Source organism: Vipera ursinii, assembly GCF_947247035.1.
Source record: "Vipera ursinii genome assembly, chromosome: 2".
Classification (NCBI taxonomy): Eukaryota; Metazoa; Chordata; class Lepidosauria; order Squamata; family Viperidae; genus Vipera; species Vipera ursinii.
Window position 1 is genome coordinate 2106516 of NC_139513.1, and position 15181 is coordinate 2121696.

The window sequence follows — 15181 nt, forward strand, 5'->3', positions numbered from 1 at the left end:
ATGCCACGTGTAAAACATTTTATATAAATTTTCTTTATATGCCACTGCTTTAGTTAATTTAACATTTCTTTTCCATAACTTTTGCCAGTCTTCTAATTCTGTATTATACTTCCTGGAACTTCTAATTCAGCAGTCCCCAACTTTTCATCTTGGGGGCCTGGCGGGGCATGGGGTGTGTTAGTGACAGGCGCACGTATGGGCATACAGCTCCATTTGTGTGAGTGGTGTGCTTGCTTTGCACGTGAGCAGAGGATGTTTGCACTCGCGTGTGAACCTCCACATGTGTGAGTTGACACTTGCACGCAAAGTACATGCACAGAGCTTGGCGTGTGAGTGCAAGTGCCCTTCACTTGTGCAAGTGTAGCTTCCCCTACGTGCGCACTTGCCCATCTGCAGCCCGGTTTCGAAGAGGCCACAGCCTGGGAATTGTGGACCCCTGCTCTAATTCACTTGTCCTTCATGAGGACTAGTAAGCTGCTTGTGCTGATCCATCTTTAGGAAGAGCATTTGGAATGGTGGAGGCTGCTCTGGCTCCTTCAGTTTTCTCCTCTGCTCTTGGCACACCCAACCTCTCTATAAGTGTGTGTTTGTTGGTGTGTATACGTTGTGCAACTGAGATGGACATGCAGGGCAAGATGGAGTCTTGCTAGTTCAGGCCTCTCACAACCCTGGGGGGGAAGCAGTTTCCATGAGGGGCCCAAGGAGGGCTATGCTCAGGCCCCGTGGGCATATGCCCCCCCTCCCAGCCCTTTTGCCTGCTCCCTTCATTGGGGGAGCCAAACTGGACACCCCATTCCAGGTGCAGTCTGACTGGTGCAGCCCTTTCCTGGGATCCTCTGACTGTCCTTTTGTGGACGCAGCCCAAGATCCAGTGGTAGGATTCAACCGGTTCGCACCACTTCGGCGGAACCAATAACTAATTTTTTTTGTTGCCCGGGGCCAGAATGGACTTCTGGAAGCGGCATCCACACACAGAGCAGGTGGTTCACCTATTTGAATCCCACCACTGCCAAAATCACATTGTCTGTTGTGGCCGTGGTGGCACACGGGCAGCTCAGGGATCTGCCCCACCCCAACTGCTCTCGCTCCCCCTCCCCCCTCTGCGTGAGTCTGGTGCCTCCCCTGTCAAGAAAAAGACTTGTAATATGATTGCAGCACAAACAACTTGTTTTTGCCTGTCTGCCTGAAGGTTCACTTATGGGGCAGCCCGGCAAGAACACTTTGCTACAAAAGGGGAAAAGCAAGTGTTTGTCATCTTGGCAAAGCTCAGATACCTGGCATAGTCCTGGGAGTCTTCCCACCCCAACCCAACCCATTTCCCCGGCAAGGACCCTTCTCTGGGGTTGCAGGCACAGGTGGGATTCAAATATGTGAACAACCAGTTCTCTATGGGGATGTCGCTTCTGGAAGTTCGTTCTGGGACTGGGCAGCAAAAAATGAGCTACCGGTTCTACCAAACTGGTGGGAACTGGCTGAATCCCACCACTGGTTTTAGGGGAGTCTGGACCTCAGGGCTGCCTCTGCTCACCCTCCTGGACTGGACTGGACTGGAGGATGCCCACAGACCCCCCCCAAGTCCCTCATCAGCTGTGGGGCTGCGCTTCTCTACCTGTCACACACAAACACATGCATTCCCTCCAGGGTGGACCCAGGCGCTGCTCCCGGATGCTTTTTCTTTGAAGGGGGGTGGTGGTTCCTTCTTAACCCTCTTACAATCCTCTCCCAAAGATGGCCTCCACCCTCCCCAAACAACCCCACCCAAACTGAGCTAGAACCTAACAGAAACTCAGAAGGAGGAGGAGAAGTAGTAGTAGTAGTAGTAGTAGTAGTAGTAGTAGTTGGAAGTGACCTTGGAAGTCATTAGTCGAACCCCCTGCTCAGGCAGGAAACAGAGTCTAGAACAGGCATGTCAAACTCGTGACGTCGTGCGACGTATCAGAACTTTTCCCCATTGCCGAAAATGGGGTGGGTGCAGCTTCTCCGTGACACTCCAGCAGTTTGACACCCCTGGTCTAGAAAGAGTACAGAGAAGAGCAACAAAGATGATTAGGGGACTAGAGGCTAAACCATATCATGAACGGTTGCTGGAATTGGGTATGTCTAGTTTAATGAAGAGAAGGGCAAGGGGTGACATGACAGTGGTGTTCCAGTATCTCAGGGGTTGCCACAAAGAAGAGGGAATCAAGCTATTCTCCAAAGAGCCTGAAGGCAGGACAGGAAGCAACGAATGGAAATTAATCAAGGAGAGAAGCAACCTTGAACTAATGAGAAATTTCCTGACAGAACAATTAACCAGTGGAACAACCTGCCTCCAGAAGCAGTGAATGCTCCAACACTGGACGTTTTTAAGGAGAGACTGGACAGCCATTTGTCTGAAATGTTATAGGGTTTCCTGTCTGATCAGGGGTTGGACTAGATGACCTCCAAGATATTATTAGAAATAGAAACAGAATAGGAAGGGATCTTGGAGGTCATCTAGTCCAACCCCCAGTCTTTGTCAACTTTGGATTCAACTTTGAACCTGCAGAGGAAAAGGGGGAGAGGCAGCCTCGCCGGTTCGAGACTGAGGGAGGGAGGCTCCACTTGTGCCGCAGCCCTTCAGCGTTTCTGCCTTTTAATCAGGTCTGAGTCGGGGAAAATGCCCGGAGCCTCCTGCCTCAGACACCCTCCAAGCGCCGCGCATGCTCAGTCGCGCTCCGAGCGAGCAAGGATGTTCCTCTCACCGCAGGACGTTCTGCTGGGGGCGGGCGTGGATGGTGGGAGGGGAGCCCGCCGGGTCACACGAGCCTGACGAACCAATGACGGCAGAGGAGCACCTGACCGGTTTTGGCGGGAAAAGGGAGCCCTTTGGTCTTCTCTACTGGGCGCGATTCTCTCTTCCTCGCCCTGAGGTGAGACAGACATACACAAACACACACAAAACACTCTCTCATTCACTCTCTCTCTCTCTCTCTCTCTCTCTCTCTCACACACACACACACACAAAATATTGACTCCTCCTGAGAGAAGAGGCAGCACCCTCCAGCTTGGCCCTGGGCTTGAGACCCCAAAGAGAGAAGCCTGGAGAGAAGTGGTGATCTCCTGAGTCCTGTCAAGGGTCTCTGGAGCCTTGTGTTTCCCCTCAGATGCTGGAAATCTTTTGAAAGCTTCCCTTTGAGGCATAGGATCTCCTGGTGGTCTCCGAGTCAGGCTGCAACAGAGAGAGGGGCTTAATTTCTCAGCTCCCTCCAGGCAGTGGAAGAAAGGGCCATAAAAGAAATATCAGGCTGTGCGAAACAGGTTGAGCTGCAGGGTGGGTGCATAGACACAGCCCAGAGGTTTGTTTCATCTGCTGTGAGGAACCAATAATCACACAGAAGTGGATGTGAATATATTTAAAACTTTATTTCTGTACTGAGGTAAAAAATTCACACGAGGGACACTAGAGTCACAAAGCAAGATCTGTTTGTGTACCCTCATGTCAAGCTTATATAGACCTCATAGATCTTCTCAGGTTACATCAGCAGTTTTAATTGGTTCATGACACATTACTTTTGGCCAGTTTTGCTTTACCTCTGGGCAGATTTTCTTACTTCCTCATTGGGGTGCTTAATCTGGAACCTTTATTTGATTTTTTTCTACTTCCCATGGTTCTAGCAATTTCTCACAGCTTCCCTTAAGAGTGCCATCAGATTGCCTCAGCTACAGCTGCAGTGAGGCACCATCGGAAAACCAAAGGACCCAGTTAGGGACAGATTGTTTGGGGCAAAATCTCTACAGGTAATCCTCAATTTACAACTATTTGTTTAGTGACCTTTTAAAGTTACAATGGCACTGGAAAAAGTGACTTTGCACTTACAACCACTGCATGATTGCAATTTAGGTGCTTGATGGCTGGCATGTATTTGACAGTTGCAACATTTGAGTGTTGTGTACTCATCTTTTGTGATCATCCCAACTAGTCAGTTAATGGGGGAAGCTGATTCACTTAACGACTGAGGCAAAAAGATAATAAAATTTGGCATTATTCACTTAATGGCCACATTGCTCTGCAGTGAAAGTTCCAAACCAATTGTAATAAGTCAAGGATTACTTGTCTCTAATCATAAGAGCTGACCCTAATTTGAGGGCACATGATCAAAACTTAAACTAGCCAGCTTCTCATAAGTAAAGTCAATGTGGAGGCCAGCAAGAACTCACATGTTGTAATCATTTCAAATTGTGTTTTATGACCACAGGTGACTTGATTAACAATTACAAGTGGAACTGAACAACTGAGGTAAGACCAGCACAGCCATGTGATGTTTCAATTTATAACTATGTGGTTTAATAATGGGAGTTGCCGGTCCCTATTGTTGTCAATAAGTGAGGATAACCTGTATATATTTATTAAAACTTTAAACATTTGCATAGCTGCCAATCTTAAAACAACTGAATGGCTTACAGCTAATAAAACAGTATAAAACAATATAAAAGCAAACAGGGGGAAAAAACCAGGTGCCACTGCCTCACTTCTCTAATGCACCCACGTTTTAAGGGCTCTCTGGAAGGATAAAAGGGGCAGAGTATCTATGGAGATTCTCAGTCATCCAGGTCATAGTTATCCCAAAGGTGCTTTTTCACAAGGCAACTGGACTTTGCTTTTCTTTGAAGATGTTTCGCTTTTCATCCAAGTAGCTTCTTCAGTTCTGAAGAAGAAGCTTCTTGGATGAGAAGCAAAACGTCTTCAAAGAAAAACAAGAAAGTCATTTGCCTCCTGAAAAGCACCTTTGGGGAAAAGGGGGCAGAGACTATCAGATCTTGGAAAGTTTGTTCCATAGGACAGAAAGCTGCAAAAAAAAGGCGAGTTTTGAGGATGCACAAGATGGCAATATTTAAGAGAAGGGACAACACTATTGCTCTGCTGGAACAGGCAAACAGCAATAGCACGTAGACTTACCACTCCATAGTGCTTTACAGCAGGCCTCCCCAACCCCGGGTCCATGAACCAGTACTGGGCTGATGCATGCCAGCCCAGTCCACACAAACAAGCAAAGCCCCATCCGTGGGATGCAGGCAGCAAAACAAAACCACACCCCCTCCAGTGCGTGGAAAAACCTCTCTCCACGGAGTCGGACCCTGGTGCCCAAAAGGTTGGGGACCTCTGCTTTAATTTATAATGTCAGATAGATATCCTCAGAGAAAGTTAGTCCTGCCAATATATAGACCTGTACATCAAGTGTCTTAACATGAATCATTTTGCAATTCTTGACTAAAGTTCTGTCTGCATTCCACACTTTTATAAGGTTTCATATCATAGCGGATCTGCTTACATGAACGAAGGACACTTCAGTCCCTAAAGGCATCTCCCCCATGTGGATCCTTTTATGGGAAGTAAGTTGATTGCTCCACATGAAACTCTTTCCACACACCGTGCATGCATATTTTTTCTCCCCTGTGTGGATTCTTTCATGACAAATAAGGGTCCTGTTTTCAGAAAAACTCTTTCCACATTCCATACACTTATATGGTTTCAACCCTGTGTGGATCTTTTTATGGGAATTTAGGTGACTTTTCAACCTGAAGCTCTTCCCACACTCCATGCACTGATATAGTTTCTTCCCCGTGTGGATACTAATGTGGTAAGTAAGAGAGCTGCTTGTACTAAAACTCTTCCCACATTGATTGCATATATAAGGTTTGAATCCTGAGTGGATCCTTCTATGGCAAGTAAGGGAACTGCTTCGACTGAAGCTCTTTCCACACTCTGTGCATTTATAAGGTTTCTCTCCTGTATGGACCCTTTTATGAGAAGTAAGGGAACCACTATGACTGAAGCTCTTTCCACACTCCACACATTTATAGGGTTTCTCTCCTGTGTGAATCCTTCTATGAGACATCAGGTGCCCACGCCCATGAAAGGTCTTGCCACAGTCTGCACACTTGTAAGGTTTTTCCCCTGAATGGATCCTTTTGTGGGAAGTAAGGACACTGCTCTTGCTGAAACTCTTCCCACACTCCAAACATTGATAGGGCTTCTCTCCTGTATGGATCCTTTTATGGGAAGTGAGGTAACAGCTTTTGCTGAAGTTCTTCCCACACTCTATGCATTTATATGGCTTCTCCCCTGTATGGATCCTTCTATGAGAAGTAAGGGAACTGTTCAAACTGAAGCATTTCCCACAATCTATGCACTTGTAGGGTTTTTCCCCTGTATGCATCCTTCTATGGGCAGTAAGGACACTGCTTTTGCTAAAGCTCTTCCCACACTCTAGGCATTCATAGGGTCTCTCTCCTGTATGGATCCTTTTGTGATAATTAACAGAACTATTTGAACTGAAGCTTTTCCCACAGTCCATGCACTTATATGGTTTTTCCCCTGTATGGATCCTTTTATGAGAAGTAAGGTCACTGCTTTGGATGAAGCTCTTCCCACACTCCATGCATTCATAGGGTTTTTCTCCCCTATGGGTCCTTTCATGATAAGTAAGAGAACTGTTTGAACCGAATCCTTTTCCACAGACTGTGCATTTATAAGACTTTTTCCCTGAATGTATCTTTTTATGGTAGTTAAGGTTACTACTAAAGCTCTTTCCACAGTCCACAGGTTTATAAGCTTTCTCTCCTGTGTGGATCATTTTATGAGGAATAATGTCAATGTTATTGCTGAGGTGGTAGTTACCGAAACTGGATTTTGCTTGGAATATTTCCCCACTTCCTTGACAGTTTCCCATCCCATTTTCCTTACAATCATTTTTGGTCAGGAGATAATCCATTTCCACACATTCAAGAGTGGAGTTGTCTCTCCAGTTGTAGTACTGGTTTTTCTCATATTGCCTCCTTCCACACTTATCTGTAGATGTCTCTTCTTTTATTTCAATCTTGATTACATCTGATGGCACCACACTTGGCTCTTGGTAATCTTCAATCTCCTGATCGTCAACTGCTTGATGGGGGAAAAGGGCAATTAGAAAATGTGACTAGAAAAGCAAGAAATTCAGTATGCCACCAGAGATTAAATCTCATGATTTCCAGAAGATCTTTCAATATTTCTAATGCAACAAACATACAACTTGTTGTTCCCATGCCAGTCCCTAGCCTGCATCTGCAGAGAAAGCAAGAGGGAAAATGACAGTGTGAATGCTAGTTACTGTTTTTAAAAAATTGCCTATGTGATGGAATGTACACATGGAAAAACAGTGGGGTAGAGCGTCTATTGAGATTCTCAGTCATCCAGGTCATGATTGTCCCAAAGGTGCATTTCAACAGGCAACTGGACTTTGTTTTTCTTTGAAGATGTTTCGCTCCTCATCCAAGAAGCTTCTTCAGCTTTGACTGGATGGTGGGGAATGGAAGCATTTATATTCCTTGCAGACAAGAGATCATTTTTATTCTTTTGGAGAGTCACTGAGGGTTGGAGATTTACCTGTGTTCTCAGGGTCACCTGAGTAGTGCAAATCAATGTGGAGCCTTCTTGGAACTGCTAAAAGGACTGTGTTGTAGACTTGATATAGATGATGTCGTATCCCTCCCCCTCTGTTGAGAGAGGGTGGTTCAATTTTGACATAGATGGCCTCTTTGAGCCCCCTTTCAAACCATCAGTCCTCTCTGTCCAAAATGTGGACTTTACTGTCTTGGAAAGAGTGGCCTTTGTCTTTTAAATGCAGATGGATGCTGAATCTTGTCCTGATGGGTTTGTTCTCCCATGTCAGAGCTAAAGAAGCTTGTTTGATAAAAAGTTTTCCAAAAAGAAAAACAAGAAAGTTCAGCCTTGTGAAAAACCACTGTTGGGATAACTATGACCTGGATGACTGAGAATCTCCATAGATATGCTGTACTTTACTTGAATCCAATGCCACAACATACATATTATGGCAATCAGTTTAACAAGATCTGCACAGATTTCCCAAGTTTTAAACAAACTGTCTAGTGACTCCTTGCTTTGACTTAATTCTAGAACCCTTACCTAAAGAGGCTACAATCCCACAAGTCTCCAACATGACTTCTCGGTGCGAAGCTTTCTCACTGGGATCCAGCAGCAGCCACTCTTCACTGGTGAAATATATTGCCACCTCCTCAAAGGACACGGGACTCTGAACGAGAAAGAATCCCTATGAGCAGACTCACACAATCAGTACATTTGAGATCTCAGTGCAGTATCATGCGCTGAGACCCCAAATGAAAATGGAGATTCCCACGGCTCCCCCAAATTAGTCCCTGCTATTTTCCTTCCTACCTGAGCTGGAGATCCAGCTGCTCTTTCAGCTTCACCAATACAAGGAGATGGTCCAACAAACAATTGTGATTGCATTTTTTTTCCTGGGAAGGAAAGAGATAAGATGAAAGCTGGAAAAAGATTAACTCTCTTCTGGTCTGAAGGCACAAAATGGTCTAGCAGGGATTAGAATTTAACATAATTATAACATTAAAATTCAATCAAAATTATCAAGAAAGGCCAAAGACAGGTTGTTCCCCTCTCCATCTCTCAGGAAAAGGAAAAATACATTGGGATGAAGGAGTCAGAATACCACCCAGGTGATCCCTAGAAGAACTAGTCTTCTGCAAATGGGGAATCATGGGAATGCAGTGTATGGACTGAAGGGAAGGACTTCCTTCGTGGGACTTAAGCCTTCTAGCGTGAAGTAGGAGAATTAAAGTCTTTCTTGTTGGGTCACCTAGTAATTCTAACAGACACAAGCGAGCAGATACATAGAATTAAGAAAAACTGGAATATCTCTAAAAACCTTCAACCATGCATAACAACCATCACCTAGTGAACCATCCTGATGTTGACGTTCCTGTTTGGGGATAGCCCTGCAACACAAAGAATTTGCGGGAAGTAGCATTTCCTCAGGATAAGTGCCCAGTTCCAGGAAGGACCTCGGAACCTGAAAAATACCAGCAAGGAAGAGGAATTGGGTACAGGATATAAGAAAAACTGGGTTTTCATTTTGTGCCCAGCATATTGCAAGACCTCTGTTTATTATTAGTGGGAAAGGAAGAGGGCAATGGAAGAGCTACTCAATGTATGTCCTCTGGGAGAACACAGGAACAATTTCTCTAATGAAATTCTCTAAATAATCTTCTGTTATTATTAACCCCAAAAACTCTCTTAGGCAGATAAGTAAGAGTTCAAGCAGATTAAAATCCATCTATTTTTCTCAAGAGGAGCGCCTCTCACCTGGCACCTTCCCTGCTCCTCCTCTTCCACCTGGTTTAGCAGGAAGCCTTCGGCCAGGGCCACTGCCTGGCAACTGGTCTCTGGCTGGCACTCCTGCACCCAGCGCTGCATCTCTCCAGGCAGGACGGTCAGAAACTGCTCCAAGATCACCCGGTCCAATATCTGAGCCTTGGTGTGCTTCTCGGGCTGCAACCACCCCCAGCAAAGGCGGTGAAGGCGGCTGCAAAGCTCTCGTGGCCCCTCAGCCTCCTGAAAGGGGTTGTTTCTGAAGCACCAATGCTGGATCTCAGAACAAATAGCTTCCTCCAGGATCTTCTGCCCGGGTCCTACCCACACCTCCTGATAGCTTCCAACCTGAGCAGAAGCAGGGCCTTTTCCTACTCTGTCCCAGGCCGGCTGGTTTGCATCCATTTCCAGTCTCCTCTGACAGGAATCCACAAGGGTCCTGAAGATCTTCTGGATCTCCAAAGGTCTTTTCGGATATGGGATCTGAACGAGTTGCACGGCGAGGCCAGGAGACGTTTTTCAAGCCATTCAGCCCTCAAATGGCCTCCAACTATTACATCTAAGCTGAAAAAGAAAAACTCAGGAATTACACAGAATATTCTCACTGAGAAATTGTGGTCAGTTAATCTTAAGTCAAAGCAACTGATTTTGGAGTGGGGCAAAATGTTTTTTTAATTGATTTTGGAGGAGGCTGCATCTCACAAGAACCCGGTAGAATGTGTTTGGAAAACAGTTATCTGAAAGGCTAAAAACTAAAATTGGAAACAGAAGAGTCGAATCTTTAGGGTCTAAACTCAAGCTATTCTCCAAAGCACCCAAAGGTAAGAAAAGAAGCAATGGATGGAAACTAATCAAGGAGAGAAGCAACCTAGAACTAAGGAAAAACTTCCTGACAGTGAGAACAATTAACCAGTGGAACAACCTGCCTCCAGAAGCTGTGAATGCTCCAACACTGGAAGTTTTTAAGAAGAGACTGGACAGCCATTTGTCTGAAATGGTATAGGGTTTCCTGCCTGAGCAGACAGTTGGACTAGATGACCTCCAAAGGTCCCTTCCAACTTTATTATTATTATTATTATTATCATTATCATCATCTCATTATTATTATTATTATTATTATTATTATTATTATTATTATTATTATTATTATTATTATTATTATTATTCTGACTTTGTAATAATGCCGCTTGGAAGGGTGTGTGAAAGCCCTAATAAGCAGGCATACAGTATACATAGAATGAAGGCTACTGCTAAGCTTGTAAGCCGCCCTGAGTCTTCGGAGAAGGGCGGGATATAAATGGAATTAAAATAAATAAATAAAATAAAAATTATTATTATTTATCCCCAAATATAAACCCACAATAAATAATCAGACAACAAGAAAAGGAGTGGTGAGAAGAAAGGTGAACTCAGGTATAAAACAGGAGAAAATGGATCCAGGAAACGACATCACTACCTGGGAAAATCTTGGAAAAGAGAATCAAGCAGTGGATTTGTGAGCATCTAGAAGCCGCAATTACCAGGTCAGCATGAGTTTGTCAAAAACAGTTCATGCCAGCCAAACCTTATTTTCTTCTTTGATAAGGTGACTAAATTAGCAGATCAGGGAAACAACATAAATACAGTATAGTTAGGGATTTGACAACAAAGGTTATCTTATCTCTCATGTGGATTTGACAAAGTAGACCTCAGCCTATTTCTTTGCTAAGATAGAACAATGTTACCACCAGATGGATTCGTAGTTGGCTGACCAACTGCACTTAGTATGTAGTCCTCAGTGGAACTATATCTACCTGGAGGAGTGTTGTGACTCAGGGCCAGCCTGTGGGTCCGACAGCCGGGTCCGATGTATCGGAGGACTCAGATGTGGGGGAGGAGGGAAACGAACCGGCTGATGATGATTTGGAGGCTTTGCAGAGTCCTCAGCCGGGAACCTCTTCTCAGCTGTGTGAGCCCGAGAGTGCGGAGGATGATGACCCACAGCTGGCCCTGTTCAAGGATGCCCGACGCAGGAGGCAGACGAGCAGGGACAAACAAAGAAAGGCTATGGGACTCCTCGGGAGGAGGCACAGGGAGACCACGCCCTGAGCTCTCTATAAAAGAAGTGTTTGGGGAGGGGCTGGTTGCTGAAAGCAACTTTTCCGTTTGAGAAGTCAAGCTCTTGTATTTTTGTAACAGTGTAATTAAAACTTGGCAGAAGCCTTTTTGTCTTGGACGCTTTCCAGACTCTTCTTTTGATTAGGGGTGCGAGAAGAGGGCTGGTTCAGAACAAGGAGCGCATACAGTGGGATACCTCAAAGTTCTGTTTTGGGGGTCAGTATTCTTCAAAATGTTCCTAAATTATCTAGATGAGAGAAGAGAAGCTCATCAAATTTGCAGATGACACCAAGTTTGGGAGAATTGCTAACAAGTTAGACTAAATATTCAGAAGAACTTGAGAGACTTGAGCATTCGACTCTAGTCAATAAGATCCAGTACAAACAAGACGAAGTTCAGTGGTGAGAAAAGTAAAGTCCTACACCTAGGCAGGAGAAATCAAATGGCTCAACAGCGGTAACTGTGAGGGGGAATCTAGATGTCCTAGTGGTTTACGTATGAGCCGGCAGTGGGCTGCAACTGCCAAAAAAGCAAACATAGTTCTAGGCTGCATCCTCACTTCGAATACAGCATCCAGTTCTGGTTACCACAATACAAAAAAGATGCTGAGACGCTAGGAAGAGGGCAGAGTGCAGAGAATAACAATTGATAAGGGATCTGCATAAGGGGGGGGGGGGAAGAGAACATTATAGCTGTCTTTAGGTTCACGAGAAGCTGCTATAGAGACACGAAGGTCGACTTAGTCTCCAAAACTCCTGTGAGTAGGACAAGAAGCAATGGATGGGAACTTGTTCAACAGAGATTCAACCTGAAACTAAGCACAAATTTCCTGAAAGTGAGAACAATTAATCAACAGAATAGCTTGTGTCCTGGAGTAGTGGGTGCAGTGGAGGTTTTCAAGGAAAGATTGGATAACCATTCGTCGGAGATGATAAAAGGCAGGGGTCTTCAAACTTGGCCCTTTTATGACTTGTGGACTTCAACTCCCAGAATTCCTCAGTCAGTATGCCAGGTTTGAAGACCCCCTGATATTAGGTCTCCTGCCATGGGCAGTGGGTTGGACTAGAACACCTTCAAGGTCCCTTCCAGACCTATGTGTCTTAAACATGTTTCAGCTCAGTGTCCCAAAGATGCTTTTTCACGCCACAACTGGACTTCGTTTTTCCTTTGAAGGCTTTCACTTCTCATTCAAGAAGCTTCTTCAGCTCTGACTGGATGGTGGGGAGTGGAAGGATCCAGTCAGAGCCAAAGGAAAAACAAGAAAATTCAGTTGCCTCTTTAAAAAAGCATCTTTGGGATAACCATGACCTGGATGGCGGAGAACCTCTCATAGACTTTCAGATGAGGGTAATGTTTGTCCTCCCTCTCTCAGCCCCTCCTCCCCTTCCCTCCCCTTGGAGACCAACACTAATTTGGGGGAGGGTCTTCTGCGGAGGTGTAGCTGAGGTCCACTAACAACAGGAAAAAATAGGTGGGGGGAGCTTAGAGCACCGCCAACAGTTGCATTTGAGGGACAGAATTGGTCCTTTACACCCACACCCACACACCCAAAAAGCCTGAAATGGGACCGTTTGCAAGGAGTGGAGGAGTGCCCCTTTCCCGGATGCTTGTTACAAATCTGGGAAGCAAACCCAGTTTATGCAAAATGTAAGCCAGTGGTGCTTTAAGCTTCCTCTCCCCCCAACCTTCCCCTCCCCAGTGCCGGATCTCTTGCATGCACAGCCAGAAGCAGGAATTGGGGGGGGGGTGTCTCCCCCTCCTTACCAGCCTTGAGATTCGGAGTCCAGCAATCTTTCCAGGGAATCCGGGGTTCCCCTTCTCACCACTGGCTCCGAGAGTGTTTGCAGGATAGAACCGCACTTTCCTCTCTTCCTTGCAAGAACCGGCCGGGGATACTCTGCCTACGGGTAGAGAACAGGGTAGTTTCCCCCCCCAATCCCCCACCTTGCCCGCTCCCCAAGATATTCAGGGTGCAACTCACTGCCGGTTCTCCCCAGCCAGACAGGCGCCAGCGCATGCGCAGTAACGCTCGCTAAGTCGGCAGGGCCGGCAGCGCCCGGCTCTCTAGTGGCAACATCTTGTAGTGACCTTAAATGCTAACGCGGGCTAAACAGTCTCTTTTTGAGCCAGGGGCATTTCTGATGGCATTTATTTTAGCTGGGGGGGGGGCGTTGCACAATAGGGTTGGATTCAGGCAGTCTTCGACTTACGATCACAACTCTAGCCCAAAATTTATATTGTTCACTGAGACCTTTGTTGAGATATGTCCCATTTTAGGACATTTCTTGCCACTGTTGTTAAATGAATCACTGCAATTGATAAGTTAGCAGGCTAGGCTAGAGTAGAACTGAACAGAGTAACAGTTGGGAGAGACCTTGGAGGTCTTCTAGTCCAACCCCCCTTGCTCAGGCAGGAAACCCTATACCATTTCAGGCAAATGGTTGTCCGGTCTCTTCTTAAAAACCTCCAGTGTTGGAGCATTCACAACTTCTGGAGGCAGGTAGTTCCACTGGTTAATTGTTCTAACTGTCAGGAAATTTCTTTTTAATTCTAGGGTGCTTCTCTCCTTGATTACTGTCCATCCGTTGCTTCTTGTCCTGCCTTCAGGCGCTTTGGAGAATAGCTTGACTCCCTTTTCTTTGGGGCAGCCCCTGAGATATTGGAAGAATGCTATCATGTCACCCCTAGTCCTTCCCTTCATTAAACTAGACATACCCAATTCCAGCAGCCGTCCCTTATGTTTTAGCCTCCAGCCCCCTAATCATCTTTATTGCTCTTCTCTGTACTCTTTCCAGAGTCTCAACATCTTTTTTACATTGTGGCGACCAAAACTGGATGCCGTATTCCAAGTGTGGTCTTACCAAGGCATTATAAAGTAGTACATGGCTAGCTCATCTTTAAGTGATTGTCCACTAAGACTCCAAGGTCCCTCTTACAGTTATTACTGTAACCTGGTTGTTAAGTGAATCTGGCTTCCCCCTTTGCTTGTCAGAAAGCTGCAAAAAATGATCACGTGATCCCAGTATGCTGCAACGGTCGTAAGTATGAACCAGTTGCCAAGCATCTGAATTTTGATCATATGACCATGGAGATGCAGCAAAGGTTGTACCTATGAAAAATAGTAATGTCACTTTTGCAATGCCGTTGTAACTTTGAACGGTCACTAATTGAACTGCTGTAAGTTGAGGACCACCTGTTAACAAGAGTGTGGCTTCATGCTCTGTTCTTCCCAGGAAGCCATCTAGTCCAACCCCTGCTTGCTACATCGACATGCTGGGGCATTTGCCTGATGGCCCTCCCGCCTATTTGAAGATTCTTGTGCAAGAGACCTCCGTGCTTCAAGTGGTGGGCTGTTCCCTTGGCTAAAGCCTTGTCTGGTCAGGAAATTTCTCCCAACTACTTGCCTGAAGCTGCTTCCTTGGATTTTTCATCTACTGGTCTTTCTCCTACTGAGAAAATTGATTCTATGTCCCATTCACGTGCCAAGTGCTTTCTAGAGGCACAGAGGGATCAACCTCAGCCAAGGGGTGTCACATAGATTCGTAGAAGCCACTCGGACATTACAAGACTCGCTCATTATTCCGCTAGAATAATGAGATTTCCACATCTCAGCAATACTTGCCTCCCCTAGACATTACTTTGCTTGAGGCCCACCTGCCTTCTCTTGGGGACAACCCAGTTTAACACAGAATGGTCTTGAGTTGTGTCTGCAGACAATTTGGCTAGCTAAGGGTGAAGGTTCCTTCTCTGAGCTTGTGGATTGGTTTCCGAATCTTCCGTTACCATGCTAGGTAACATTTTCAGTGGAATTGGGTGGATGTCTGTGTTCTTCTGTTGATAAAAGCTTCAGGTGTGGGTGTGTCAAGTGAGGGTCTTGTGATGGGGAGGTTACCTCAGGTCAAGATTATTGGGATGTGAACTGCTGGGGGGAGAGGGGGC

At 45.7% G+C, this 15181-nt stretch overlaps 1 protein-coding gene across 1 annotated transcript; it reads right to left on the reverse strand.

Moving 5' to 3' along the window:
- Window positions 1–3386: 3386 nt before the first annotated feature.
- On the reverse strand, window positions 3387–9318 carry LOC310633689 (uncharacterized protein). Its single transcript, XM_083351542.1, has 4 exons — window positions 9140–9318; window positions 8729–8846; window positions 7925–8277; window positions 3387–6901 (listed from the first exon to the last, which is right to left on the reverse strand). Exons 3-4 carry the CDS (start codon window positions 7956–7958, stop codon window positions 5268–5270), a joined length of 1668 nt encoding a protein of 555 aa, XP_083207668.1. The 5' UTR covers window positions 7959–8277; window positions 8729–8846; window positions 9140–9318; the 3' UTR covers window positions 3387–5267.
- Window positions 9319–15181: the final 5863 nt, after the last annotated feature.